Source organism: Microtus oregoni, unplaced genomic scaffold, assembly GCF_018167655.1.
Source record: "Microtus oregoni isolate MIOR12 unplaced genomic scaffold, Mior012 000019F_ref0000042, whole genome shotgun sequence".
Taxonomy (NCBI): Eukaryota; Metazoa; Chordata; class Mammalia; order Rodentia; family Cricetidae; genus Microtus; species Microtus oregoni.
Genome location: NW_024543078.1, coordinates 10,230,252 through 10,257,472, shown reverse-complemented (window position 1 = coordinate 10,257,472; position 27,221 = coordinate 10,230,252). Strand labels below are relative to the sequence as shown.

General features: G+C 54.7%; 2 protein-coding genes and 1 pseudogene across 17 annotated transcripts; 2 read left to right on the top strand and 1 right to left on the bottom strand.

Annotated features, from left to right (window-relative positions):
• Positions 1–249: 249 nt before the first annotated feature.
• On the top strand, positions 250–9,429 carry Plin4 (perilipin 4). 12 transcript variants are annotated; one of them, XM_041668945.1, is made up of 9 exons: positions 266–353; positions 441–508; positions 596–728; positions 1,336–1,394; positions 2,608–3,039; positions 4,129–6,574; positions 6,658–6,845; positions 7,418–7,504; positions 7,579–9,429. In XM_041668945.1, the coding sequence occupies exons 2-9, from the start codon at positions 458–460 to the stop codon at positions 7,900–7,902; spliced, it is 3,720 nt and encodes a 1,239-aa protein (XP_041524879.1). In that variant the 5' UTR covers positions 266–353; positions 441–457; the 3' UTR covers positions 7,903–9,429. The 12 variants fall into 12 exon arrangements, with proteins under 12 accessions (XP_041524867.1, XP_041524879.1, XP_041524877.1 ...); XM_041668943.1 differs by having other exon boundaries at positions 3,436–6,574; XM_041668941.1 differs by having other exon boundaries at positions 2,608–3,930; positions 4,228–6,574.
• Hdgfl2 (HDGF like 2) lies at positions 9,348–26,866 on the bottom strand. Of its 5 annotated transcripts, none has more exons than XM_041668946.1 (16): positions 26,686–26,866; positions 24,403–24,479; positions 24,183–24,321; positions 15,248–15,451; positions 13,564–13,677; positions 13,418–13,489; positions 12,690–12,855; positions 12,543–12,618; positions 12,180–12,471; positions 11,775–11,878; positions 11,197–11,270; positions 11,003–11,073; positions 10,648–10,749; positions 10,326–10,536; positions 9,924–10,050; positions 9,348–9,601 (listed from the first exon to the last, which is right to left on the bottom strand). In XM_041668946.1, exons 1-16 carry the CDS (start codon positions 26,755–26,757, stop codon positions 9,496–9,498), a joined length of 2,007 nt encoding a protein of 668 aa, XP_041524880.1. In that variant the 5' UTR covers positions 26,758–26,866; the 3' UTR covers positions 9,348–9,495. The 5 variants fall into 5 exon arrangements, with proteins under 5 accessions (XP_041524880.1, XP_041524882.1, XP_041524881.1 ...); XM_041668948.1 differs by having other exon boundaries at positions 9,348–9,598; XM_041668947.1 differs by having other exon boundaries at positions 15,251–15,451; positions 26,686–26,865.
• LOC121459535 lies at positions 17,146–23,994 on the top strand (annotated as a pseudogene).
• Positions 26,867–27,221: the final 355 nt, after the last annotated feature.

Sequence of the window (27,221 nt, the reverse complement as noted above, 5' to 3'; positions counted from 1 at the left end):
TTCCATCTCAGAAAAGTAGAGGCAGAGTGCATGCGGTCCCTCAGGGAGCCCAGCTGGGCTGTTAGTCACTGGGCCTACAGGCGGGCACCGTGGGCAGAGGTGACTTGGGCTGAGCAGGGAAAAGGTGCTGGGCCGGGTCCATATTGGCCCAGGAGAGCAGGCACGTGACTGCCCCCCCCTCCCCCCGCCCAGTTCTCTGGCTGCCTGCCTGGGCCGGCAAAGCCTGCACCCTCCCAGACCCTATAAGGCCTGGGAACCAGGAGCTGAGGCACTGCCAGCAGCGGCCCTGCTCTGAGGGACCTTGCACGGTCCAGGTGAGTCCAGCTGTGTCACTCAGCGACTGCTGCCTCCAGGTGGGTGAAGGGGGGTGCTTATGGGGCCCAGAGTGGGAACAGTTCAGGAGGGATCCCCACCATGTAACACTGTCTGCCCACTTCTAGCCCCACAGGTCACCATCATGTCAGCTTCAGGAGATGGGACTAGGGGTCCCCCCAAATCCAAAGGCAAGGTAAGAGAACAGAGAGGGGGCCCCACCAGGGACCCAGGGAAAGTGACCCCAGTGTCCACTCACGTTGCCTCCACCCACCCCAAACAGACCCTGAGCAGTTTCTTCGGGTCTCTGCCTGGCTTCAGCTCTGCCCGGAACCTGGTGTCCCACCGTCACAGCCCCACAAAGGATGTGGGACCAGTCCCAGACCCTACGGGGACTCCTGTCCCCCCGTCGCCAGGTGAGGGGCACAAGGGAGGTGGTGGGAATGGAGCAGCCATGCAGACTGCCCAGGAGGGACCTGCGGCAATCCTGCTGACCTTGTGTCTGCATTATCTCATTCGATGAGGAAACTGAGGCACAGATACTGGGCAACATACGCCTCAGCCCCTCTGCTCTTTGCACCAGACACCTGGCTGAGTGTTGTGCTTGTCTAAGTGTAACGATAAAGTCTCAGAGAGAGCCAGCAGCTGCCCTGGGGTCACACAGAATCCTAGGACACTAGCTGCCTTGAAGGCCACACAGCTGTGTCAGGCTGCTGGGGGCCATGGTGCAGACAGGAAGGCACCACTCACCAACTGCAGGCTCCATGGGCCCCAAGGCTGCAGGGTGGGTGTCCAGCACAGAAAGTCCTCCCACAGCTCTGTGTCACAGCGGCCAGAACCATCTTTGGCAGGGAGGGGGAAGGAGGCTAGGCCTGGCTCCTGCCTGTGGATGCCACCTCCTGCTGTCCCTGGCCTGAGGCTGGGACATTCCTGTCCTTTGGGGACATGCCTGGAATTGCACAACAGCAACAAGCTCCAGCTGGAGGCCCGCCCCTCACTCCCGAACTGGTTCTATTTCTGCAGTGGCCACCGACCTGCAGCAGACGGCAAGGGGTGCGGAGGGGCTGCTCCAGTCTCAACAGGTGAGCAGGATCGGTAGGCCTTGGACAGGAAGGTCTAGAGGGCTCTAGCTCCTTCCGTGGAATCGGGATTCAAAGGACAAAGAGAAGGTGGCACCCCTAGCACATTCTCTACCCTGGACCTCAGTTTCTACATCTGCAAAATGAGCACATGATCTCAACAGTCCTGCGGCTCGATGCTTAGCACTTACATGTTAGCCTTCCCTTCCCCCTCAAGGAGACAGGGGCTGTACCCCACAAAACCACATGGCAGGTACTGAGAAACCCCACCCCTACTCCCGTGACTGCCTTAAAGCACCACCTGGGCCAGAAATGGTGGGACTGAACCCTGTAGATTCAATCAAAATACGTTCCCTGGTAGCCAAGGCCTCCTGCCAGTCCCTCTGAATCTTTCATCCACTAACCCGACCTTGAAGGAGGTGAATTTTTGTATCTGAAACAGGGTCTCGTGTAGCCCAGGCTACCTGTTACCTCATTCTACAGCTGAGGCTGACCTTGAGCATCCGACCTCCCTCCCTCAGCCTTCCAAAGGTTGGATTGAAGGCTGTGTCCTCCACCATGAGCTGCCGCGTCAGCCCCAGCAGGCAGCAGTGTATTTTCTAGGGGACAGCAGGCTAGTGGGGAGGTAAGACACCATTGGTGCCTTCCATCACACAAGCGCAGGAAGCGCTGGGGACTCAAGCCACTACAGAATGCTAGGTGAGCACTGAGCTAACTGGGCCATACTGTGGGTTGCATGCTGGGCTGGGCCTCCACCCTCTCCTGTTGGGACAGCTACAGTGTCTCCAGGTGTGCTCAGAGTCCCCTAGGCTGCTCAGGCAGCGTATTGCTAACACACATACCAGCAAGTCCTCCTACATAGCTAATTTTGGGTTTACATGAGACTGGTATCAAACAGCAGCAAAGTGACAACAGCCGTGGGGCCATGGAGATGGTGCCCAGAGGACACTGATAGGGTCTCTGCCAACTTGCATTTTAGTTGAGACAAGGTCTCATAGTGTAGCCAGGCAGCCCTTGACTTGAGTCCTCTGGCCTCAGCTTCTCCAACTGAAAAGTATCTTTATAGCAAGTCCCCAGACATTACTTTGCAGCTGGATGACAGTGGGATGTTTGGCTAAGGTAGGTGGGAAGACCCAGAAACCTGCACAGAGGGTGTGGACAGCAGTCACCCTAAAGGTTCTTTTGTGAAGTGTTGACCTGTGTCCTTTTTCATTAGACCACGGCTGGGAACAAGGATGTGGGAAGCTCCAGTGTGACTGCTGGAAAAGACGCCTTCTCCTCTGGGGTGGCCGGCATCATAGACATGGCGAAAGGAATGGTCCAGGGTGGCCTGGGCGCCACCCAGTCAACCCTTGTGGGCACTAAGGAGGCAGTGTCCGGAGGCGTGACAGAAGCAGTAGGGATGGCCAAAGGTCTTGTCCAGGGAGGTCTGGACACCTCAAAGACTGTCCTTAGCACCACCAGAGACACAGTGACCACAGGACTCACAGGGACTGCAAACATGGCCAAAGGGACAGTACAGACGGGTCTGGACACCAGCAAGAAAGTGCTGACGGGAACCAAGGACACGGTGACCACAGGACTCACAGGTGCCATTAATGTTGCCAAAGGGGCTGCCCAGGGAGGTCTGGACACAGCCAAGTCTGTGGTCATGGGCACCAAGGACACGGTGACCACAGGACTCACAGGGGCAGTGAACGTGGCCAAAGGGACAGTGCAGACTGGTTTGGACACCACCAAGTCTGTGGTCATGGGCACCAAGGACACGGTGACCACAGGACTCACAGGGGCCATGAACGTGGCCAAAGGGACAGTGCAGACTGGGCTGGACACCAGCAAGAAAGTGCTGACGGGAACCAAGGACACGGTGACCACAGGACTCACAGGTGCCATTAATGTTGCCCAAGGGGCTGCCCAGGGAGGTCTGGACACAGCCAAGTCTGTGGTCATGGGCACCAAGGACACGGTGACCACAGGACTCACAGGGGCCGTGAACGTGGCCAAAGGGACAGTGCAGACTGGTCTGGACACCACCAAGTCCGTGGTCATGGGCACCAAGGACACGGTGACCACAGGACTCACAGGGGCCGTGAACGTGGCCAAAGTGGCTGCCCAGGGAGGCTTGGACACCACCAAGTCTGTGGTCATGAGCACCAAGGACACGGTGACCACAGGACTTGCAGGGGCCGTGAACGTGGCCAAAGGGACAGTGCAGACTGGTCTGGACACCACCAAATCTGTGGTCATGGGCACCAAGGACACGGTGACCACAGGACTCACAGGGGCTGTCAACATGGCCAAAGAAGCTGCCCAGGGAGGCCTGGACACCACCAAATCCATGGTCATGGGCACCAAGGACACGGTGACCACAGGACTCACAGGGGCCGTGAACGTGGCCAAAGGGACAGTACAGACAGGGCTGGACACCAGCAAGAAAGTGCTGACGGGAACCAAGGACACGGTGACCACAGGACTCACAGGTGCCATTAATGTTGCCAAAGGGGCTGCCCAGGGAGGTCTGGACACAGCCAAGTCTGTGGTCATGGGCACCAAGGACACGGTGACCACAGGACTCACAGGGGCCGTGAACATGGCCAAAGTGGCTGCCCAGGGAGGCTTGGACACCACCAAGTCTGTGGTCATGAGCACCAAGGACACGGTGACCACAGGACTTACAGGGGCCGTGAACGTGGCCAAAGGGACAGTGCAGACTGGTCTAGACACCACCAAGTCCGTGGTCATGGGCACCAAGGACACGGTGACCACAGGACTCACAGGGGCCGTGAACGTGGCCAAAGGGACAGTGCAGACTGGTCTGGACACCACCAAGTCCGTGGTCATGGGCACCAAGGACACGGTGACCACAGGACTCACAGGGGCCGTGAACGTGGCCAAAGTGGCTGCCCAGGGAGGCTTGGACACCACCAAGTCTGTGGTCATGAGCACCAAGGACACGGTGACCACAGGACTTACAGGGGCCGTGAACATGGCCAAAGGGACAGTGCAGACTGGTCTGGACACCACCAAATCTGTGGTCATGGGCACCAAGGACACGGTGACCACAGGATTCACAGGGGCTGTGAACGTGGCCAAAGGGACAGTGCAGACTGGTCTAGACACCACCAAATCCATGGTCATGGGCACCAAGGACACGGTGACCACAGGACTCACAGGGGCCGTGAACGTGGCCAAAGGGACAGTACAGACTGGGCTGGACACCAGCAAGAAAGTGCTGACGGGAACCAAGGACACGGTGACCACAGGACTCACAGGTGCCATTAATGTTGCCAAAGGGGCTGCCCAGGGAGGTCTGGACACAGCCAAGTCTGTGGTCATGGGCACCAAGGACACGGTGACCACAGGACTCACAGGGGCCGTGAACGTGGCCAAAGTGGCTGCCCAGGGAGGCTTGGACACCACCAAGTCTGTGGTCATGAGCACCAAGGACACGGTGACCACAGGACTTACAGGGGCCGTGAACGTGGCCAAAGGGACAGTGCAGACTGGTCTAGACACCACCAAGTCCGTGGTCATGGGCACCAAGGACACGGTGACCACAGGACTCACAGGGGCCGTGAACGTGGCCAAAGTGGCTGCCCAGGGAGGCTTGGACACCACCAAGTCTGTGGTCATGAGCACCAAGGACACGGTGACCACAGGACTTACAGGGGCCGTGAACGTGGCCAAAGGGACAGTGCAGACTGGTCTAGACACCACCAAGTCCGTGGTCATGGGCACCAAGGACACGGTGACCACAGGACTCACAGGGGCCGTGAACGTGGCCAAAGTGGCTGCCCAGGGAGGCTTGGACACCACCAAGTCTGTGGTCATGAGCACCAAGGACACGGTGACCACAGGACTTACAGGGGCCGTGAACATGGCCAAAGGGACAGTGCAGACTGGTCTGGACACCACCAAATCTGTGGTCATGGGCACCAAGGACACGGTGACCACAGGATTCACAGGGGCTGTGAACGTGGCCAAAGGGACAGTGCAGACTGGTCTAGACACCACCAAATCCATGGTCATGGGCACCAAGGACACGGTGACCACAGGACTAACAGGGGCCGTGAACGTGGCCAAAGGGACAGTACAGACTGGGCTGGACACCAGCAAGAAAGTGCTGACGGGAACCAAGGACACGGTGACCACAGGACTCACAGGTGCCATTAATGTTGCCAAAGGGGCTGCCCAGGGAGGTCTGGACACAGCCAAGTCTGTGGTCATGGGCACCAAGGACACGGTGACCACAGGACTCACAGGGGCCGTGAACGTGGCCAAAGGGACAGTGCAGACTGGTCTAGACACCACCAAATCCGTGGTCATGGGCACCAAGGACACGGTGACCACAGGACTCACAGGGGCCGTGAACGTGGCCAAAGTGGCTGCCCAGGGAGGCCTGGACACCACCAAGTCCGTGGTCATGGGCACCAAGGACACGGTGACCACAGGACTCACTGGAGCTATGAACGTGGCCAAAGGGACAGTACAGACAGGGCTGGATTCCAGCAAGAGTATGCTGACGGGCACAAAGGACACCGTTTGTGCTGGGGTCACAGGTGCCATTAATGTGGCCAAAGGGGCTGCCCAGGGGGGCCTAGACACTTCTAAAGCAGTCCTTACAGGTACCAAGACTACAATGTTGGCTGGCCTCTCAGGTACCATGAATATGGCCACTGAGACAATGAAGACAGGCCTGGACACGAGCAAGAGCATGCTCACAGGTACAAAGGATACTGTCTGTGCTGGGATCACTGGGGCCATGAACATGGCCAAAGGTGTCTTTCAGAAGGGCTTGCACACTCCCAAGGACACATGGTCTGCCATGCAGTCTCAGGCAGATAATGTGGCTATCAACGCCACCCACACAAGTGTCAACACAGTCCCACATTCATTCTCTGGCTCTCACGCCACCACCCACGGGGTGGAACATGTTACCCTGACTTCTGCAGAATCCTTGTGCTCTGAGATCAGCAGCCTTGCAGACACCTGTGGCTTGGAGCTTGTCACAGAACCCATAGCTGCCACCAAAGGCCTTGTGTCTAGTGTGGCTTCATCTGTCCGTGCAGCTACCAAGTCTGAGGAGGAGTATGGTCAGCTGGCTGTGACAAGCTTTGCTGCACTTCATGATGAGTTGGAAGGGCTCGGGGACATCTTCCAGCCCATGACAGCTGAGGAACAAGGTGAGTGCCTGTCCGTCACCATCGCAGGTCCCCAGCCCTAGCTCCTAGACCTCTCAGACTAAGTCTCACTGCCTTCCTTCCAGCCCAGCTGGTGGCCTCAGAGTCAGGGCCTCGGGTGTTCTCTGCTGACCAGGGAAGCTACTTTGTCCGCCTAGGTGACCTGGCCCCCAGCTTCCGCCAGCGGGCTTTTGAACATGCCCTGAGCCATATACAGCACAAGCAGTTCCAAGCCAGAGCTACACTGGCCCAACTCCAGAAGGCCTTCCAGGTGGTAAGAGCATCTCCGGTTCCTACCCTGTGTACCTCCAACTGATCACGGGTCAAGCCACCTGCATACAGAGGGAGCTGCGGCATGTACTAGCCTTATCTAGGGAGCTGGGTGTGAGGCTGTGAACCCAAGACAGTGAGAGGGTAGTGAGGGTGACAGGGCCCTAGCAAGGGTTCTTCATCCCTAGTCCTGTCTCCAGGCTTCTGCTGGGCATTATGGACACACAGGGCTGGTATTCTGGGGGCTGGGTGGCATTCCTGTCATCTGCCCCCACCCCCCCGCCCCCGTCTCCTAAGTGGACACTAGAAACATGGGAGGAACAGATGAGACGTGGTGAGGTATACACGGGAGGTAGATCCTGGGGGACAGAGGGAATCTGTGTGGACATGCAAAGGGAACAGTGGGGTAGGAGATGAGTGGACACAGAGGGACCAGCACCTGGCCTTCCAGATGCCCTCGGGTGGAATTTGTGTTTTGGCTGCACCATGAAGAGGGTTAGATTCAAGATCTAGGGACAGCACTGAGTGTTTCTACCTCCACTAGAGCCACCACCTCTCCTGTGGCTCTCTTTCCAGACACACATGACCATGGAGGCTCCAGGTGGGCAGCTGTGCGGGAACCAGAGCTTGGGCTCCACGGCGGAGGCTGCTGGTACCCATGAGGTGTGTGTCGCATGGGCCCCTCCCCAGCACCCAGCACATGTCCCACTCCTGCTTACCTTGTTCTTCCTCTGCAGGTGTGTGCTTCCAGGGCTCAGGACAGGCTATGTACGCTAATCTGCCAGCTCCATGCAGCTTACAGCGGCCTGGCAGCCAGTCTGCAGGGCCTGCCAGAGGTGCAGCAGCAGGCAGGGCTGGCACGGCACAGCCTCTGCAAACTGTATGGTCTTGTGTCCTCTGAGAGCAGTGGCGATCTGCAGGCAGAGCAGCTGGCCCAGAGCAGTGCTGGTGTGGTACAGGCATGGCAGGGTCTGGAGGTGCTGCTGGACAGGCTGCAGCAGAGCCCCCCACTCAGCTGGCTGGTAGGACCATTTGCTTTGATGCCTGGTGACCAGCTATAGATACCTGAAAGCTTCACAACCCCAAAGTTCTGGATTAAGGAAGAGCAGAGGGTCCTCGGAAAGTCAATTTGAAACCAGTCATGGCTCTTGCTATTTCCAGTAACTGATAGCCCCTCTTCCAAACTAGCCACCAAGTCTGTTCAGAGAGCAGCACACAGGTCCCGATGATAGAGCAAAGCGGAAGCAGAGTCAAACCTAGGAGGTCCTTCAGCTATCCTCACTGACAAGCCTTCCAGCCTCTGGGCTCTGACCCTACCTTCAGGGGCCCACAGCTCTCTGCTATGGGTGGTGCCACTCAACCCCAGGTCCCACCTTGAGCAGTGTATCCAGAGGTCTTAGCTAACATATTAGGCAACTTGTTCCCCAGCACTAGAATGTACTAGAATGCACAGCCACCCTAAGGCAAGCTCCCACAGCCCCTTCTGATACATAGTGGGGTGTAGAGCCACTCAAAGCCACACTTATTTCCCAGCATGCTGTGGGCCTGAGTCTGACCGGCTCTATTGGGAAAGGAGGGTCACACATGTATCACTGCACAGAGACAGGGACCACTTGACAGGGCCGTCACTGCTGAAACTGTGGTCTGCATGAGGTTATGCCTGCCTAGGGTTGAAGTACTGACTGGAGACACGGCAGGTGATGGCCCTTCTCCCTCGTCCTATGCACCCAAGACAAAAGCACAGAAGATGATGGGGTACACGGCAATCCCCTATGGACCGGCCATCCAAGACCACAGTCCAGCTCTACCTGAACCCCAGCAGTGCTAGCAACTCCCAATCTTCCAGTTCCCTTTTTTGTGCACTCTTAGAAAGTAACAATGTCCTTGAGTTCTAAGGTTGGGCTAGCTGTGGCCTCGGAGAGGACATGGCGGAGAGGCCGTGACAGAGAAGACAGGAGCCTTCCTGAGCCTTTCCCTTTTTCTCTCAGCATCAGGATGCAACACTAGACTGGGCCCAGGGCCTGCAGCTATGCCTCTAGATGAGCCTCACTACATCATGCTCCATGGTGGCCATGGAGGCAGGTGGATACACAGACAGGCATGTACCCTACCTGAGCCCACAGGGAACACAAGCAGAGCAGAAAAACCACATAGCGAGAGCAGGTTGGGATGGTGTGGACTCCAACACTCCAGCCCAAATGCTGAGCTGCCCCAGAGGCACTATGCTGGGGTCCCTGCATAGCTGGGGAATGGAATGGTGGTTGAGTCAGGGCCACAGTCTCCTGTTGGCCTGTCCTTAGTGTCTGTTACTCTCATGATGGTGGAACAGGCTACTCAATGTAGGAAGAGCTCTGCTGCCCTGTAAGTGTGAACCCTGCCCTGTACCAGGCCTGGCTTCCCATGCTGCTCACGGTGGCTGGTACCTCAGCCCTGTGTCAGGCATAGTGCTCTGGCCTTAGCCCAGCTACATTTCATATCAGGACACCAAGCCAATAAAAACTGTTTCTTTTTCATTACAAAACCCTTTATAACCATTTCATGTCAATCGAAATCACAGAACTAGGCAGAAAGGCCCAGGCCACAAATACAAACAGCGCAGCACTTCCCTGGGAGGCTGGGGACGGACATGACACCATGGCCACGGCAGCTGGAGCTCAGCTGTCGTCATCATCATCGGCAGACTCGGAGGCCAGCTGCACCCTCTCATGCTCCTGATGCTCACTTCCAGGCCTGACGGGGTCAGAGCTCTCCCGTGGGCTGCTGGGGGCACAGTAAAGGTTGATCAGGATGCAGTTACCTGGTGTTACCACAGAGCCATTGGATGAGTGGGCAGCCAAAGAAGGGTAATGCCCTTGCTGTTGGCACAAGTGCCTGGTGTGGCCAACTGTAGCTCAGTTCAGTGGCTGGTGCTCATGGTGGCTACCTGTGCCACCCCTGGACAGTCATCAGGAAGCCCTTCCCACAGCACCAGTAGCTGGAAGCCTGGGGTCGCGTGATGTGGACCACAATCAGTGTGTTGGCCAGCCCAGCATATGGCAGGGGTGGTGAGAGGGAATGTGCCTGATGCCCCAGGGACACTCACTCATGCAGCTCTTCTGAGGAGCCGCCCCGCGGGCCATCCTCTGAGTCCTGCCCGTCTTCCTGTGCTCTGTCTTCTGTGCTTTCCTCTTTCTGGGATGTGGCCTCCCCGTTCACAGGCGCTGAGAGATCTAGGGTAACAGGGTTGTCATGAACACATTGCTTGCCTCTCACGAGGACCCTCCTTACCCAGTTGCAGTCAGGCTTACAAGCAGTGCAGGTACATGTAGGTGATGTAGGTGTGTGGCCTAAAGAGCACTGCCAACATCCAACTGTTGGCACCCAGTAGAGCTGGCAAACCTTATGCCAACTATCGCAGAATATGGTTGGGTCTAGTAAGCTTACTGGGGGGCGAACATGGCACAGTTCCTGCCTATCCCTCTGGCCAGGTGCAGGCAGCCCTCACCGGCATTGGGCTCATCCTCCACCAGCTCTCTGGGAGCCTGCTCCCCAGGCTGCTCCTCCACCTTCTCGCCGTCAGCCCGTTCCTTCTCGGCTCCAGCCTTGTTCACCTTCTGGAGAGCCTCAACCTTTGGCCCCAGGACCCGAGACTTGAGCCGGGTGTAGACCTCTGCTGCCTTCGCCATCACATCCTTGTTGGCTTTGTACCGGCGAATCTGGCCACCAGGAGGTCAGTCTTAGCTGGGCTGCTGGCTGTGCCCCTAAGTCCTCCCACTGGACACCAATACAACCTTCCAGGTACTCTGTCCTGGTGCCTCATGCCATACCTTCTTCAGTGTGGCTACCACATCTGTGTTCTTCTGAAGGATCTGAGAGGTCACCTGCAGGGTCCCCAGCTCTTCCAGTGCACTCAGACACCTCCTCACATCCTGCAGAGCAGGAAGAGTGGGGAGGCATCTCTGGCTGTCTCCTAGGGTGCTGCCTGCTGTCCTCAGGGGAGATTGCAGGGTATGGGAGTGGGGGTGGGGTCTCCTGGGCCACTATGAACCACTCCCCCATCTGGGGGACCCTGCCTCAGTTTCCCAAGACTTTCAAGAAGCCTGAAAGGAGGTGGCTAAGGAAAGCACCCATCTCAGGACAGCGTGGGGCTGTGACTCTGTGGCTGCGCAGCAGGCATCTTACTGGGTTGTCGACCTTCAGTGCAAATTTGATCTCGCTGTGCAGCTTCTGCAGTCTCTCCTCTACGGAAGGTTCTGGGCAAGAGAGATGCTGGCTTGCACAGGGTGCTCTGGCCCTGGCTACAAGGTGGCCCAGCACCTCCCACCACCACAGGCCCACACTAGAGCCATGGAATCCTGCACCACACTAGTGCTCACCTTTCTTCTTTTCCCCCTTCCTGTCCAGTGAGAGGCCCTCTGACCGCTTCCGCGTCCGCTCCACCTTCACAGGCCTATGGAGAGGCTCCCGTCAGATAGGCCACCTCGGGAGGCCCAAGGTGAGGACAGACAGCGAGGCCAGGGGCCTGGGACCCTTCTCTGCTTCTGTGAACCAGGCTAACCATGAGAAGCCCAGTGAGCATATCACATCTTGTGCTGTGTGGCCACCAAGCCACACTGCTGATCCCCATGGGCAGCTCTGATCAGCAATAGTTGAGACACTTAGAAAACTGAGAGGAACTGCACCTCTCAGAGTTAAAGCCACTGTGCTGGGCATGGTGTCCCCTGGGTGCTGTGGACACTGGTTGGATGGCTCTTTAGGTTCTGGGCCCTGCAGGGTGCTGGGCAATGCTGCTGGCCTCGACCCTCTATAGGTCCTGTCAGACAGCCACACATGGCCCCAGGGGAGACGTGAACCCAAGAGCTGGGACCCTCGGATGAATGCGGCTTCAAGGTTGAACTCAACAGCCAGGCTGAGGAGAGAGGGACTAAGTCCAGGGCTCAGGACAGGTGCTAACCTGGCTCGTGGCTTCTCATCTGGCCGCCCTCTCTTCTCCTTCTGCCCAGACTTCCTTGCAGATTCCGAGCTTGGCAGTTGGGACTTCTTGGCCAACTTCTTCCCCTACAGCAACCAGAAAACAGGGTTCCTGCTTCAGAAGCAGCCTGTCCCACCCCCACCCAGCACATGTGGGCTATGGCTTCCCGGGTCTTATATAAATGTATGGAATCCAATGTTCCATTTGACAGGCAAGCCTTATACTCGAATGGCTATCTCTATCTTCCATGGGTAGGGCCCCAGGCTCTGTGTTACTGACATATCTACAAGACCCAGGATGAGCCCCAATACACAAAAGGGGCTCAATAAAGGAGTGGAGTTCAAGGCCGGTGCCTGGGGCCTCACGTCAAGAGGGGGCACCACATACCTCTTTCCCAATCTCCCCATCGGGTTCTGAGTCAGAGGAGGATGGTGTGGCCCGACCCCGGGCCTTGCGGCTGCGTTTCTTCATAGGCTCGTCATCCTCCAGCTCTTCCCCACTGCTGCCTCCACGCTCTGCCCGCTCCTTGCGACGCTCCTTTTCCTCCCTTTCCTGTTCGCGAAGTCGCCGGAGTTCCTCCTCCTGCTCCCGTCGCCTCCTCGCCTCCAGTTCGCGCCTCCGTTCCTCATCTCGCCGCTTCCACTCACTGATGCGGTCCACCTCACCACTGTCACTGTCACTAGGATGGAAAGTCCATCAGCAGGAACCCCAGCATACCCTGTAGCCCCCACATCGCCAGCAGATACCCACCTGTCACTGCTGGACGTGGAAGGTGGCCGTTCTGGCTTTGGTCTCCGCCCTCGAGGCTTGGGGGGTGGCTTCTCGGCTACGAAAAATGAGGGGTGACTTTCTCTCCATGGCCTCACAGGGCTGCATCGAGGCTGGCTCAGGCCTTACCTGACTTTCTGCCTCGAGAGGGTTTTTTGACAGATACATCTGAGTCGGAGGAGGAAGATGAAGAGGATGAGGAGGAGGATGGGGATGGCCGTGCTGCAGCCACAGGCTCCTCCTTGGTCCCATCTGAGTCGGCTTTGGAGTCTGAATCCGAGGCTGAAGGCACCTTCTGGGGACAGGCAGAGCCAGAGGGGAATCGCATAGGGTGAGAGTAAGGGGGCAGAGGCAGCTCCAGTCCTCAAGGGACACAGTCTGTACCTCACCCACAGAAGGAACATGGGTCCTGGACACCCTGGATAGCTCCTGGGAACAGGATCAGGGCCAAGCCCAGGGGCTTTCAACTGCAGGTGTGCACCGAAAACCTGCATAGGCCAGCCCTGCCTCCTACTGTCCAGCTGTCCTTCCACAGCATGCATGCCACAGTACAACATGCAACGTCCACATCACACACATGGCCACAGACACATGAACACACCTGTACATGCATGAGCAACCTTGTGAACCCAAGTCCTCACACCCCCACATGCACATAGCACACGTGAACTTTGATGCCACAACATTCTGGCATACAGGACCTGATTTTTCAATCCTGGTAGTAGGACCCCCTGGGGGGCAGCAATGACCTGCAAGCCCCAAGGGCATCACTGCATACCTGGGTTCCAGGTGCCACTGCCATAGATGGCCCCTCAGGCTGCTAGTAACTTCTTAGGACCTAGGCACAGCACCCTTACCTTCTTCTTGCGTCCTCCTGGAGGACCCCGCCGTGGTGCCCGGGCCACTGTCTTCTTCTCTGGGGTAAAGTCCTGGGTGAAGAGACAGAAACATCAGGGGTACTGGTTGGCATGCCAGGCTGTCCTAGGGGCTATTGTCCACTCACCTGGTCGCTGGTCTTCTCTGACTCAGATGGGCTCTCAGAATCCTCTTCCGATGGGGACACGCTGGCCTGATCCAGGTCACTGGAGGCTTTCCGAGCTCGTTTAGAGACTGACATCTGGAAGGCAGGGCCAGGCTGGGTCAGCAGCTGGACAGTCCTGGTTCCAGATGGGACCCTCCTATGTGCCTTGGTGCTCCTGAATTCTGGGATGGTGATGCGAGCCACATACAGAGACACTTATTGCAGTATTGCAGGTCCCACTCCTAGGAGCTTCTTATCCCTTCAGTTATCAGAACCAGAGAGAGGAGTGTGTGTGTGTGTGTGTGTGTGTGTGTGTGTGTGTGTAACGGTGGGTTTCAGGGGCTTGGTGAGGAGTGTCTGATGAGGTTGGATAGACACAAGTTCTGTATCAAAAGGAAACACACACACACACACACACACACACACACACACACACACACGGTGGTGGAGAGGCAGACCCTCGGTAGGAACTGTGGGGGAGGTAGTGCAGCTCACTGTGGCCGAGAGAAGTATGCCAACACACACAAATAGTATGTAAAGAACAGGGGTGGCAGTTCAGCAGCGACAACACCTACTGTGCACGCCCAAGGACCTGAGTCCATCCCTTGCACCCACACAGAAATGCCCCATCTCTGGCTGGAGCAGGAGCTCCATGGTTAGAGCACCAGCTGCTCTCACAGAGGCCCCAAGTTTGGTCACCAGCACCCACATAGAGGCTCACAATCATCTGTAATCCAGTCCTAGGGGATTAGACACCGCTGGACTCCACAGGCACCTGCCCTCCCCCACGGCACAAATCACAGACATGATGAAAAATAGACTTTAAAAAGAGGTTGTGGCTTGAGCGATGGCACTTAAGCACTTAAGATCACTAGTTGCTCTCCAGAGGACCCAGGCTTGGTTCTCAGCATGCACAAGGCTGCTCACAGCCATCAGTAACCACAAAGCTAGGAGTGGTAATGCCCACCTCTAATTCAGCACTCAGGGCAGGCAGGGGAATCTCTGAGTTAAAGGTCAGCCTAGTCTACATAGTGAGTTTCAGGGAAGCCAGAGCTACATAGTGAGACCCATCTCGAAGGAACAAAACATTTATAACTCTGTCCCAGGAGATCCAACAGTATCTCTAGTTTTAGACATCAAACACAAATGAGGTATGCAGACAGACGTGCAGGTAAAAGATCCATATGCAGAAAATAGGAAAAACAAAAAAGCAAACCCACATCTGTAATCCAGACCTGGGGAGACAGAGACAAGGTCCCCAGGCTCACTGGCTGCCTAGTGGAAATGATGAGCTCCCAAGTGCAGGGAGAGACTGTCTCAAAATACAAGACTGAGAGAAACTGAGGAAGGTACCTGATGCCAACCTCTGGCCTCTCTCTACACACAGGGACAGAAATGTGTACATATCACACACACAGAGATCCAGAACATTACTGAGAGCCATATCCTGCCTCCCTGGGGATTAATTTCAAGGTATCTGAAATCTGAATTTCATCTCAGTTCTTGTCAAAAATGCGTACTGAGGCAGAAGGATTACAAGTTTCAGGCCCAACTGGGCTATTATACAGGGAGACCTTACCACAAAACAAAACAAAAACAATGGCTGCAGTGAGGGGCAGGAGAAGATGAAGGGTCACAAGAGGTCAGGCCCCAAGTGGCCACCCACTACCTTCAGGACTGGTGTCTTCCGCTTCAGGCCACTGTGGTCACTGCTCTTATCAGAGTCAGAGTCGCTCTCCATCCTGTCACTGGTGGCTGTGGTGGTCACAGCTGTCACGGTCATGACTCCCCGGGCCTCTTCATCCTTGTCCCCGTCGCTGCCACCACCCAGATCAGCTTCGGGGGCCTCACTGTCAGAGGAGCTCACGGGCTGTGATTGGGGTGACATACATGCATCAAGGGGGCAGGTAGACTTCCTAGCCCCCTGGTAACTAGGTAGACAGCATCTAATGTAGGGAATCCAGGTTCAGGGTATGGCCACCTCACTCATGAGTTGGGGAACTGAGGCAGGAGAGCCAAGATGGAGACATCTATGGTGGACATGACAATCAGGTGGTAGGATGCAGTGTAAGTGCCTCACTTTCCATCTGAGAAAGGGAGATCACAGTTTTGACCCCATAAGGCTGTTGAAGGTAACACAGAGCCATCACATGAAGTCAGGGTAGTGCGTAAACCACAGCAAGAGATCATACAAATTGTAGGGTTTTTTTTTGTGTGCCGCTGGGGACACAACACAGGTCTTCATGCATGCTAGGCACTATCCCATTGAGCTACAAACCTGGCACTCTTTTTACTTTCCATGTTAGAAGGGGACTAAGAAGCCCAGGCTGTGTCCTGGGAGATACTCTGTTCATCCTGGGCTGGCCCTGACGTTACGCTGGGATGAGAGACCTGCCCAAACAGGCTTGGTTTGGCTCTCTTTCAAGCTACCCTAGTACTGTGAGAAGAAAGCCAGCCTCGGGGGCACTACTGAACTCGTCACCCTCACAATGCCTGCTCAGGCAGCAGCCACAGGCCAACTACATGATTGCAGCTTGGTCTCCTGTCCCACCAAGGAGCCGAGGACCTAGGGACAAGCGGACAACACAAGGCTCCTAAACAATGACTAGGAAGACAGAAACATTGTGTAGCTGTAAGTACCAAGAAGTGAAGGATTTGCACTGGGTGCTCAGGAAGGGCCATCAAGAGATAGAGCAGGATGGGCAAGATGCAGTTCACAGTGGCATGATGGAGTGAGGGTCCTCTCAGCAAAAGGAAGAGGCTGGGATGTCAGGGTACAGACAGAAGGCACCGATGGCAAAGAGATTGAGGATGAGGCTGTGGTCAGCTCATGCATGGATTTACTGAGGTTCTGAAACCATTGGTCAGGAGGCACAAGAAGTCTCAGGGTACAGGGAGAATGTGTGAGCCCCAAGGGCAGGGTAAGTGCCACAGCACTGCAGAGTGGAGGGTACTGCAGTCACACGGTGGTGAAAGCCTGTTAAAGAGGAACTGAGGAGGATACAGTTTACCTGATGCTTTAGGGGTGGCTAAATGGTGTGCCCTTGCTACCCTCGGGTGAGAATGCAGACCTGGACCTCATGGACAACCCTGACTATGTAGTCCTGGCTGTCTTGGAATTCACTATCTATACCAGGCTGGCCTTGAACTCAGAGAGATCCACCTGCCTTTGCTTCCAGAGTGCTTATACATCCAAGAATCTAGGGTGTAGGGTTAGGGAGAAACTCGGCTGGTAAAGGCACTTGCGATGACCTGGGTTTGAGCCTCCTCAGGATGCATATGGTGGAAGGAGAGAACCTATTCCAAAAGTTGTCTGTCACCTGACCTTCATAAGTGTTGTAGCACTGCAGTGGGCCTGAAGAACAGGGGATGGCAGATGGAGTCTTGCAGAGGCTGAGAGAAAAAGCTATGGATGGAGAAGACTCCAGGAGCCATGATGGGCACACACAGATGAGAGCAGAAATGAGCTGCAGCTGGAGACAGGTGACCAGAATGGGAGATAAAGTAGTTCAGGTCTCCCAGGTGCTTTAGCATGAGCCCAGATGTGGAAACTCACACCATAGCATGGAAACACAGGTCAGACTCATCACTTAGTACGTGGGAGGCAAAGAAAGGAGGATCAACAGCCTAAAGTCACCTTCAGCCACAAAGGGAATTAAAGCAAAGGAAGGAGGGAGACGGTGGTGAGGGTGGGGGGTTGCAATGGCTCTCCAGCCGTCTTCCCCAACTGAGAGCAGAGGTTGAGTCCTCAGCACAGACCTAGCCCAGGCTAATGACCCCACCAAAGGAAAGCCAGGTGCTGGCCTGACTGAGCTGTTCCATGCAAAGAACATTTACCTTCCCAGGGCCAAAGAGCTTCACATGCAGCCCAAGTGCTGCGACACAGCCCTGCCTGAACCATTTTGAACTGTGTGATGCTCAAGTAGGGTGAACCCTAACCCAAACACATGGAGAGGGAAAATGAGGGCCTGTGTGGACTGCGAGACACATCTTTCCCATGGAGGGCATGGGACTGACTCTATCTTCTCCCTTCCTCTCATTCCCAAGAAATGACAATGCTGAGTGACTCTCATGGAAGGATAGGGCAGTATCATACCATGGAGAGCCTCTGCGGTTCATGGATGGATGACAAGGAGTGCAGGGTGTCCTGATCTTGCAAGACAAGGGCATAGAGAGGCTGTGCATCAGTTGTACAACTCAAGGTGAGTATGAGACCTGCAGCCCAGGCCCACTGTGGCCTTGAAACCTGGGCAATGGATAGGTGCCATGGGTGGGGGAGAAAAGCGTTTGCTGTACAAGTGTGAGGACTGGAGTTCAAACCCCCAGAGCACACATAAAAGCTGGATGTGGTGTGCAGCTGTAATCAAGGCCTTCCTACTGTGATGAAGACAGGAGAATCCCTGGGAGCTGGCAGGCAGCTTGGTCACCGCAGAAGAGCCCCTACCTCAAGTAAGGCAGAGAGGACTGACACAGAGGCTGTCTTCTCACCTCACACTTGCACAACGGCTGCAGGTGTCACAAGACCCTGTCTCCAAAACAACAGGACACCAAAACATTGCACCTCAAAGCTGAGCATCATGGCACATAACTGTCTTCCTGGTACTCAAGAGACTGGCAGCAGAATCATGAGTTCCAGGCCAGCTAGGCCTACATAAGACCTTGTTTCAAAATTTCAAAAATAAAAACAGACGGTGTTCAGTGTTTGCCTGGATGAATTAAGAAGTGACCACAGCAGGGCAGTCCAGTCCAGCTGTGTGCCCTGGAGGATGGTGTGATAGCTAGTTTGTTTTGCTTTGGTATTTTGAGACAGGATTTTGCTGTTTAACAGATCTAGCTGTTCTGGAACTCACTCTGTAGATCAGGCTGCCCTCAAAGTCACAGAGATCCACCTGCCTCCAGGTTCCTGCTCTGTTTGGGTTCCTGTCTTGACTTCTTTCAAGAGGAGCAGTGATGTAAGTGTAAGCCAAATAAACCCTTCTGTCTCTAATTTGCTTTTGGTCATGGTGTCTCATCACAGCAAAAGAAACCCTAAGACAGTAGCTATGCCCAGTGTTCACTGAGTGCTGCCCTCACTGTCCCTAACCCTGGGGGTCAGGTAGGACAGAGAGGCAAACAGCATGTAGGTGTGGTACAGAGACCCAGGGCTTGAGTGCCTCTGGAGTGGGGCTCTACACCAACTGCTCCCTTTTCAGCAGCCTGTGGGCACAGGTGCCAGTTGACAGGGAAGGAATATGCCTAGCATCAGGAGCCCGCACTGTGCACCCAGCCCACTGAGTTGCTAACTAGCTTGAGTGCCCTGCACAAGCCAGGTCTGGGGCTTCTATTCCTCATCCCATCATCGAGAGAGGCTGAGCAGAGGTCCTGATTGAATTCAGCCTGGGTTACATGGTAAAAAAACCAAAAATATTACAGGGCTGGTGATAGGGCTCAGTGTGTAAAGCTGCCTGCCACCAAGTCTAATGCCCTGAAGTTGATCATCAGGACCCACATGGTAGAAAGAGAGAACCAACCACTACAAGTTGTCCTTTGACCTCAACGCGTGTGCGTGTTTACATAAATCATAGCCAAAACATAACAAACAAGAACAATGAAAAATAGGTGTGCCTAGAATGGGCCAAGCTTGTCTGTTGCTACGTAGGAGCTGGCTGCCTTGCTTTCTGAGGCAAGGTTGTGGGCGCTGGGCTGGAACTTACTGAGGTGGTGAGGTCAGCTGGTGGGAGCTCAAAGACCCCACTGCTAGTCTCCCCAGTGCGGAGACCAAACATGCCCTATACCTACCTGGGATTCAGGTCCTCTTGATTCATGACAACTACTTTACCAAATGAGCTGTCTCTCCAACTCAGTGGGACCCCTTTAAGGTAACTGGCTCACAGCCATGAATGACAATGAGTCCTATACCTGTAATCTTGTACTTGCAAGGTTGATGTAGGACAGGCACAAACTCAAGCTCAAGCCAGGCCAGGGTGCTGCTTGGGCCTTTCTGATATACAAAGTCTACTCTACCAGAGAGTCAGTCTGCCCCACCTGAAAAACTGTATCAGGGCCAGACAAAGGGCTCAGTGGATAAAGGTGCTTGCTGCCAAGCCTGGCAACCTGAATTTGATCACCAGAACCCTTACGTGGAAGGAGAACATAAACTATCACAAGTTGTTTCTGACCTTCAAAAGTGCCACGAGGCATACATGGGCATAACTAAAAACTAAAAGGAAGCCAGGCAGTGGTGGTGCAGGCCTTTGACCCCAACACTCGGGAGGCAGAGGCAGGCGGATCTCTGTGAGTTCAAGGCCAGCTTAGTCTACAAGAGCTAGTTCCAGGACAGGTACCAAAGCTACTGAAAAACCTTGTCTCGGAAAAAACCAAAACCAACCAAACAAAAACCACAAAAAAATCTAAAAGGAAAAAATGCGCTGTGGTTGAATAGTTTTGTTTAAGTCTGAGTGGCCTCAGAACCCAGTTGGACCCCTCTTGGTGCCCAAGCAAACTGTCTGGGTATCAAGCATAAAATAAAGGTTTCCTCACTTGAGGACCACAGCAGGGCTGAAAGGCATTGTGGTCCTAAGTGTGCTGCTACCATCTGGCACCCTGGCCAGAAGAGGGGAGAGACCAAGATTTATGTTGAGGGTAAGATGGTGACACACGCCTGTCATTTCAGCCCTTAGGAGGTGGAGACAGGAGGATCAGGAGTTCCTCTTTAGTGAGTTTGAAGTAAGGCTGGGCTACATGGTAAGATCTTATCTCAACAACAACCACCCCCCCCCAAAAAAAACACAACAAAAAACCCAAGATGGTTTGAAACAGAGGGCTCTATGGATAAAAGGTTTTCCTTTAGTAACCATGAGGACCTGTGTCCACATAAGAAGCCACAGCTGGGGCTGGAGAGATGGCTCAGTGGTTAAGAGCATTGCCTGCTCTTCCAGAGGTCCTGAGTTCAATTCCCAGCAACCACATGGTGGCTCACAACCATCTGTAAAGACGTCTGGCGCCCTCATCTGGCCTTCAGGCATACAGACAGAATATTGTATACATAATAAATAAATATTAAAAAAAAAAAAAAAAAAAGAAGCCACAGCTGTGAGGGTCTGTGGCTGAGACAGGTGTCTCCCAGCTCACCAAGCAGCCAACCCAGTCGAGACTGTAAGCCTCCAGTGCAGAAAGCCTCTGTCTCAGAGCAATATAGCAGAGAGTCACATAGAATGATTCCCCACCTTCTTGCCCTGGCCTTCTTGCCCTGCATATATCACACAAACAACTACCCCAAAAGTTGGAGGCTGGTCTGTCAGCATGGACCAACTGCCAGATCCCAGCTGAGCATGCAAAGCTTGGAACCAACACTTAAGAAAGCTGGGGCTGGGGAGATGGCTCAGAGGTTAAGAGCACTGGCTATTCTTCCAAAGGTCCTGAGTTCAATTTCCAGCAACCACATGGTGGCTCACAACCATCTATAATAAGATCTGGTGCCATCTTCTGGCATGCAGGCATACATGGAGGCAGAATGTTGTATACATAATGAATAAATCTTAAAAAAAAGAAAGAAAGCTGGGGCTTAAGAAATGGTTATGAGCACTGGCTCTTGCAGAAGGCCTGGGTTCAGACCCCAGCATCTGACCCAGTACTGTTGCCAGGGGATGAGCCACTTCCATTCTGTGCTTTCGCTGGATCTGGACGGGCACTTGAGACCTCAACATACAGAACAATGCTAGTGAGTTCGTAGACCTGTACATTCCATGGAAACGCTCCTCAAGCAAACACATCATCGGTGCCAAGGACCACACATGTATCCAGATGAATGTGGTCGAGACTGACAAGGTAACTGGAAGCTTTAACAGACAGTTTAAAACCTATGCTATCTGCGGGGCTAATCACAGGATGGCTGAGTCAGTTCTGTCTACTCTCTGACTGACTAAGGCTGGTGGAATGTTCTCAAAGAACTTTGACCAGAAGAAATTGGGGAATATGTGTCAAAGAAAAGTGAGGGAAAAAGAAAGGAAAAAAAGAAACCTCTAGCACCCATAAGCTGTCTGTTCACTCCAGTGCCAGGGATCTGGCAGCCTTTTTTGGCCTCAGGGACCAGGCACACACAGTGCACTTGTATACTTGTAGGCAAACACCCATACACATAAAATAAAAATAAAGACATCTTAAGAAGAGAAAAGAAAGCTTTGTATGATTTTCTGTGAAGTAGGAAGGCGCTGCGGCAGGGCTATCTGGGAAAGAAAACAACACAAAGTAACCGGAGGTGAGAAGGCAGAACAGCTCCTCAGAGAATAGTGTTCTTTTTGAATGTCAAATTTGAATTCCTGTCTGACTAATTTAGGGAAAAGAGACAGCTCAGTTTCCCATAAAATCATGCCGGGTGATGGTGGCACACACCTTTAATTCCAGCACTTGGGAGGCAGAGACAGGCAGATTTCTGTGAGTTTGAGGCCAGCCTGGTCTACAGAGCTAGTTCCAGGGCAGCTAGGGCTACACAGAGAAAGTCTGTCTCAAAAACAAAACAAAACAAAAACAACAAAATCACGCTTCTGTTTGAAGGCTTGTATACACACTGTCATGCCAAAAGTATCTCAACAATGTCTGGAAGGGCCACTCCAAGAGTGGCTCAAGAACTCTTCCTTTCTTTTCTGTTTGTTTAATTCAAGGTATCACTGTGTATAGCCCAGGCTGACCCTGTACTCACCCTGTAACTCAAACGAACCTTAAGCTTGTGATTCTTCTGCCTCAGCATCTCTGAATGCTGGGATGACAGGCCTATAGGCACCTACATTCCACACTCATGTCCTCCTTGTGAGCACACCTGGGACACGGAACCACAGGGCAGCCAGGGGTTCTCAGAGTTCCAGCTACTCTGCTTCGGGGGCATGTGAAAAACTGGACGGTCCTAGCACTTCATGTTCAAGTTTCGTTTCCTTGAGGACTGGCATCTGTCTGCACGGTGCCCGCAAGTCGTGGGTGTCCAATAAATATTAAATACAGTGATGATTCACCAGCAGGCAACGGGCTCAGTATGTGTAACTAGAGCACGCTCAAACCAACGCCAGGAGAGATCATGACAGGATCGACTTCAAGATCCCCTGCCTAAGTACAGCCCAGGAGGGACACACAAAGAGCGACTCCACTCTCCATACACAAGAGAAAAAAATGTCCCCAGCCCCTCGACAAAGGTGGTCAAGGCAGAAGTTCTTAGGAGACACCTGCAGTGGGAATCCCACAATTTTGACTACGCGCTCCTTGAAGCCAGGACTCGATCCAACTTAGTGCGTGATCCTGGTCTTGGCAGGTATCAACACAACCACGTCCAGTACTCCTTGGGGAGAATCCCTCCAGCATGAGCCAGTTAGAGAAGGAGGGGCACCCGAGCACCTCAAGATCTCAAGGTTCAACCACAACTCTATGGGTTTCTACCAACAAATGCAAGGCCGGGATTGACCCTTATTAAGTCCTGCTTTGCACGCTATCAGCAAACCCAGGTGGTCCTTCTTCACCAACAGGGAGTTTTGGCTTGAGTGATCACTCCCTTTGACCACCTCCCAAGTATACAACCAGCCTCCTCAAGCTGACGCTACCCAGCTACTTCTCATGGAAACCTCCAGAGCAGGGGCTGAGGCAATGGCTCAGTAAGCAAAGCACCTACTGTACAAGCAAAAGCATTGGAATTCAGATCCTCGGTATCCCCAGAGATGTTAGGCAGCCCATCGTATGCCCAGGTGCATAGGACACAATCAGGGGATCCCTGGAACTTATTCAGCCAACTGAGTGAGCTAGGTACTCATAAGAAGCTGTGGCTCAATATGGAAGGTGGAGAGTGATCAGAAAGACACTGATGTCAACCTCTGGCCTCAGATATGCACACACGTGCATAGAAACAACATCAATAACCCAAAGCAGCAGTAACAAAAAGCAGTGTGACAGACCCCAGGCAGCGCAACACCCTCTCCTCTCATCTCACTCTAGAATGCCCACTTGGGCCTCCCGCTCCAGTCTTCCACAGTGGCTTTCTATTGGTTTTAACTTCTAAGTTTCAATTTTAGAGAAATTGTATTTGTTTAGGAGGCCAGAGGGTAACAAGCAGGAACCAGCCCCCCTCCCCGCTATGTGGGGATGGAACTCAGTCATCAGGTTGGCGGTGAGCAGCTGCTGAGTCCTGCTCTCCAGACAGACTGCCTGGAGATGCTGTCTCTGTGACTCTTGGCGCTACCTCTCCTCCCTGACCAGGAGCTCTCACATTCACAAACTGCGGCTTACCCTACTCAATCCACAAAGGGAGGCGGGGACAGAGGAGAGTGCTAGCCAAAGGAAGCAGTTCAAGTCAGGGAAGTGTCTATCAGACCTGTAACACTCTGCTCTGAATTCCAGGCTCATCCCAAGATGGTGGTCTCCACCAAGATGAGTCTGCACCCAGGGAACACTGGGTAGTATTTAGACACACCTGTGGTAATGACCTGGAAGCTCCTGAAGTAGAGTAAGCAGAGACCCAGGATGCTGATCCACACCCTGGAGAGCCCAGCACACCCACCCCAAAGAAAGCAGCCCGGAAGCTTCTGAGGAAGCGCACCTCCAGGAGCCCTCAAATACTGCACTGCCCACTGGTGCCAGGCACTCACCGGTGGTGCGCTGTAGCTGGCGTGGGGGTTGTTCTGGATCTCCCAGAGTCCCTCATTAAAGCCTTTCCTCTTGTTGGGCTTCCCGTACTTGTCCTTGCACTTGTCATAGGGGAACAGGTCCTTGGGTCCCAGGAAGGCCCTGGAGGAAGGAACCACAGGCCAGTTCCAGGTGAGCCAGGGCACCCTGGGAAAGAAGCCAGTCTGTGCAATAGACACTTACGTTTCGTGTGTTCCAAAGAAAAAGATGGGGTACTTGTTGGGTGGGGGCTTCACAGCACCGTCAGCGATGTCATCGATCTGTAGTGAAAGGTGGGTGGTTAGGGGGCTCCAGATGAGGGCTGGTTACTTTGGGGAAAAGCACACTCTGGAGATATATAGCACCTTCCAAACACAAGTCTGGAGGGCAACTCAAGTCCACTAAGCCTGCTCCTTAGCCCCTTAATTTGGCTTTTTTTTTTAAATTTTTTTTATTTTTTTGAGACAGTCTCACTACGTAGCCCTTGCTGTCCTGGTACTATGGAGACCAAGCTGGCCTCGGACTTGTCTCTGCCTCCCAAGCAGAGGGCACTGGGATTAAAGGTGCATACCCACTGCTAGCCTCTTATTTCTACACAAGGATGAAAGCTGAGATCTCATACAGGTACTTAACCTGAGCCAGGCCCAGTATGGCCACTTGGAACCCCCACGGGGTGGACTAAGCTCAGCTTCTCCCACACCCCCACGACAGACACTCTTGCACAAAGGTCAGGTTTGCTCTCGCCCCAGAGGTGGAGCTGGCAGCTCCAGGGATGCTGAAGATGGGGGGTGGGCTGCAGAAGCCAGATCCAGAGCATCCCGGAAGTCCCACCCTCTTCATGCAAGTCATGGGCTCCGGCAGCTGCCAGTCACTTTCCCACAGGAGCTAGCAGCCCCTTCCCTTCCAATCAGGTGCTTGGAAATGTTCTCTCTGTGCGGGAGAAGGCTGGGAAGGGGGAGGGCACAAGAGCTTCGCAAAGAGCTAAGCTAGAGAGGGCAGTGGCCACTGCAAAGTTTTGCCCCCTCCCCCAGTCTCCCCACACAGTGGGATTCCCAGGGCTGGGTGATGCTTTACCCACCCACCCATCTAACACCTGGGGGACTGCTGGCTGGGTCCTCCCTCCCTGGTCAGCATCCTGTATCAACCCTCACTTCTCTTTGGTCCTACTAGTTCATTTTCTGGTCCCTGGTGGCTGGACGCAAGATACCGTATGCACAAGCATCCAGGCTGGCTACAGTGCCTATCCCACTGGTCCCACACCTCAGAAAGTCAACAACAGCCCTCTGATTAGGGGGCCACCTCCTGAGCTGGTTCCCGTTCAGCTTGGGGCATCCCCACGGCAACTCCGATGTCCAGCCTTTCACTGCCATGAAGTCCCCCCCATGCAGACACAACCAACACTGGCTTCTGCACTAAAAACTGAAGGCAACAAAACTCTGTCTTTACGCAACTGGACTTGTGCATCAGGGCCTGGAACACCAGCCGACATTTACACAACTCAAAATTCTTTCAGTCCTGCCACATGGACGCCAACTGAAGCCTTGGAGTGGTTCCTGCCCTAAGTTCTGGGGGCAACAGAAGCCGCTGTGTCCCTGTGTATGTGCCTTCCCTTGCCAGGGACAGAATTCTATCACCCGTGAACCCCAAACAACCTACACTCCAGGGCCCCAGCTTCCTCTAATAGGAAGCCCTAAAGCCCCTGTCCCCAGCCTGAGGCTGTCTGTTCCCAGGTGAGCCACTCCACTAAATCCCTTGAAGGGCCTGGCTCCAGGTCCCCAGAGAAGACTTCTAACCTCTGCCCCCATTCCCCTCACCATGACCTAAATGGAGACGAGGTCCCCTCCTCTGGAGCTGCACCTTGCTCCCCAACCACCACACGGAGCCTCTTCAACTCCTGAGAGACAGGCTCTTCCCATCATTTGACCCTTCCACTCCAATCCCATGCACCCCTTGGACTTCACTACACCTTCAGGCCCCACGAAGCCCTACTACACCCCGCAGGCTCCACGAAGCCCGACTACACCCCGCAGGCTCCACGAAGGCCGACTACACCCCGCAGGCTCCATGATCTTGGGATCCCTAAAAGCACTTTTACACCCTTGTATATTGGTCTCTCAGGTCTTGGACCCCAGACTAGGGAAACAGGTTCCTGAGGTCAAAGATAGCGAGCGGCCACAGCCGAAACGTTGCCTGCGGGACCGTGCGTCTTCTGAGGCTCAGGACCTAACCATGCAGGTCACTCAGACCAAACATTGCCATACCCCAGGCCTGAGGGACCGCCCCGAAGACCCTCCAGAAAGCAGGCGCTGTGGTTCCTGAGCAAGGCGGTCCTCAGCTCCCAGAGAGCCACAGTGCATCCGCCTCAACCCGCAGTCCCAACCCCTCCTCAGCCTCCCCTCCGCCTCCATTCCAGCCTCCCCGCGCGCGCCCGCCGCCCCTCTTCTCGGGGCGGCCAACTCCGTCGGGCCCGTCCACGCGCGGCCTCACCCGGGCCGGCCAGTGCGGGTAGCCCTTCATCTTGGCGAACACCAAGTCCCCGGGCTTGAAGGAGTGCGGCATGCTGACTGCGGAGGCCCAGGCCGCGGGAAGCAGCAACGGCGGCTGGAAGACGAAGCCGGAGGCGGGAGTCGGACGCCTGAGGGGCGGAGGCGTCCGCACGGGTCGCCGGCCGGCGCCTACTTATTGGGTTCAGTGTGGCCGGAAGTCCCACCCTTCCTCCGCCATGGGCCGCCGATGCTGTCGCTCATTCCCACAGAGAAGCGCGGGGACCAATAAAGGGAGGGGTTGGAACAGAGTTAGCTAACGGGATTGGATAACGGAGCAGAAGCTGAGGGCGTGGCCTAAGGACCAGTGGGCGGGGTGGAGGCTACCGGATCAGAGGCCTAAGGGGCTACAGGGCGGAGCCTAACGAGGAATGATGAGGCGGGGCTTAGGGGGGGACGCGTTCAGCGTGTGGGGCGGGGCTTAGGGGATTATATGAATTAGGCGGTGGCGGGGCTTCGATGGGAGCGGGGGCGGGGCCT

Coding starts and splice junctions, on each gene's coding strand:
- Hdgfl2 (XM_041668946.1), bottom strand. CDS start 26,757: ATGCCGCACTCCTTCAAGCCCGGGGACTTGGTGTTCGCCAAGATGAAG. Junction 11,271..11,774: donor GATGAGAAGCCACGAGCCAG/GTTAGCACCTGT, acceptor GCCTCTCCATAG/GCCTGTGAAGGTGGAGCGGA. Junction 10,750..11,002: donor CACTGAAGGTCGACAACCCA/GTAAGATGCCTG, acceptor CCTGCTCTGCAG/GATGTGAGGAGGTGTCTGAG.
- Plin4 (XM_041668933.1), top strand. CDS start 458: ATGTCAGCTTCAGGAGATGGGACTAGGGGTCCCCCCAAATCCAAAGGC. Junction 1,395..2,607: donor GGCTGCTCCAGTCTCAACAG/GTGAGCAGGATC, acceptor CTTTTTCATTAG/ACCACGGCTGGGAACAAGGA. Junction 6,846..7,417: donor TCCAGAAGGCCTTCCAGGTG/GTAAGAGCATCT, acceptor CTCTCTTTCCAG/ACACACATGACCATGGAGGC.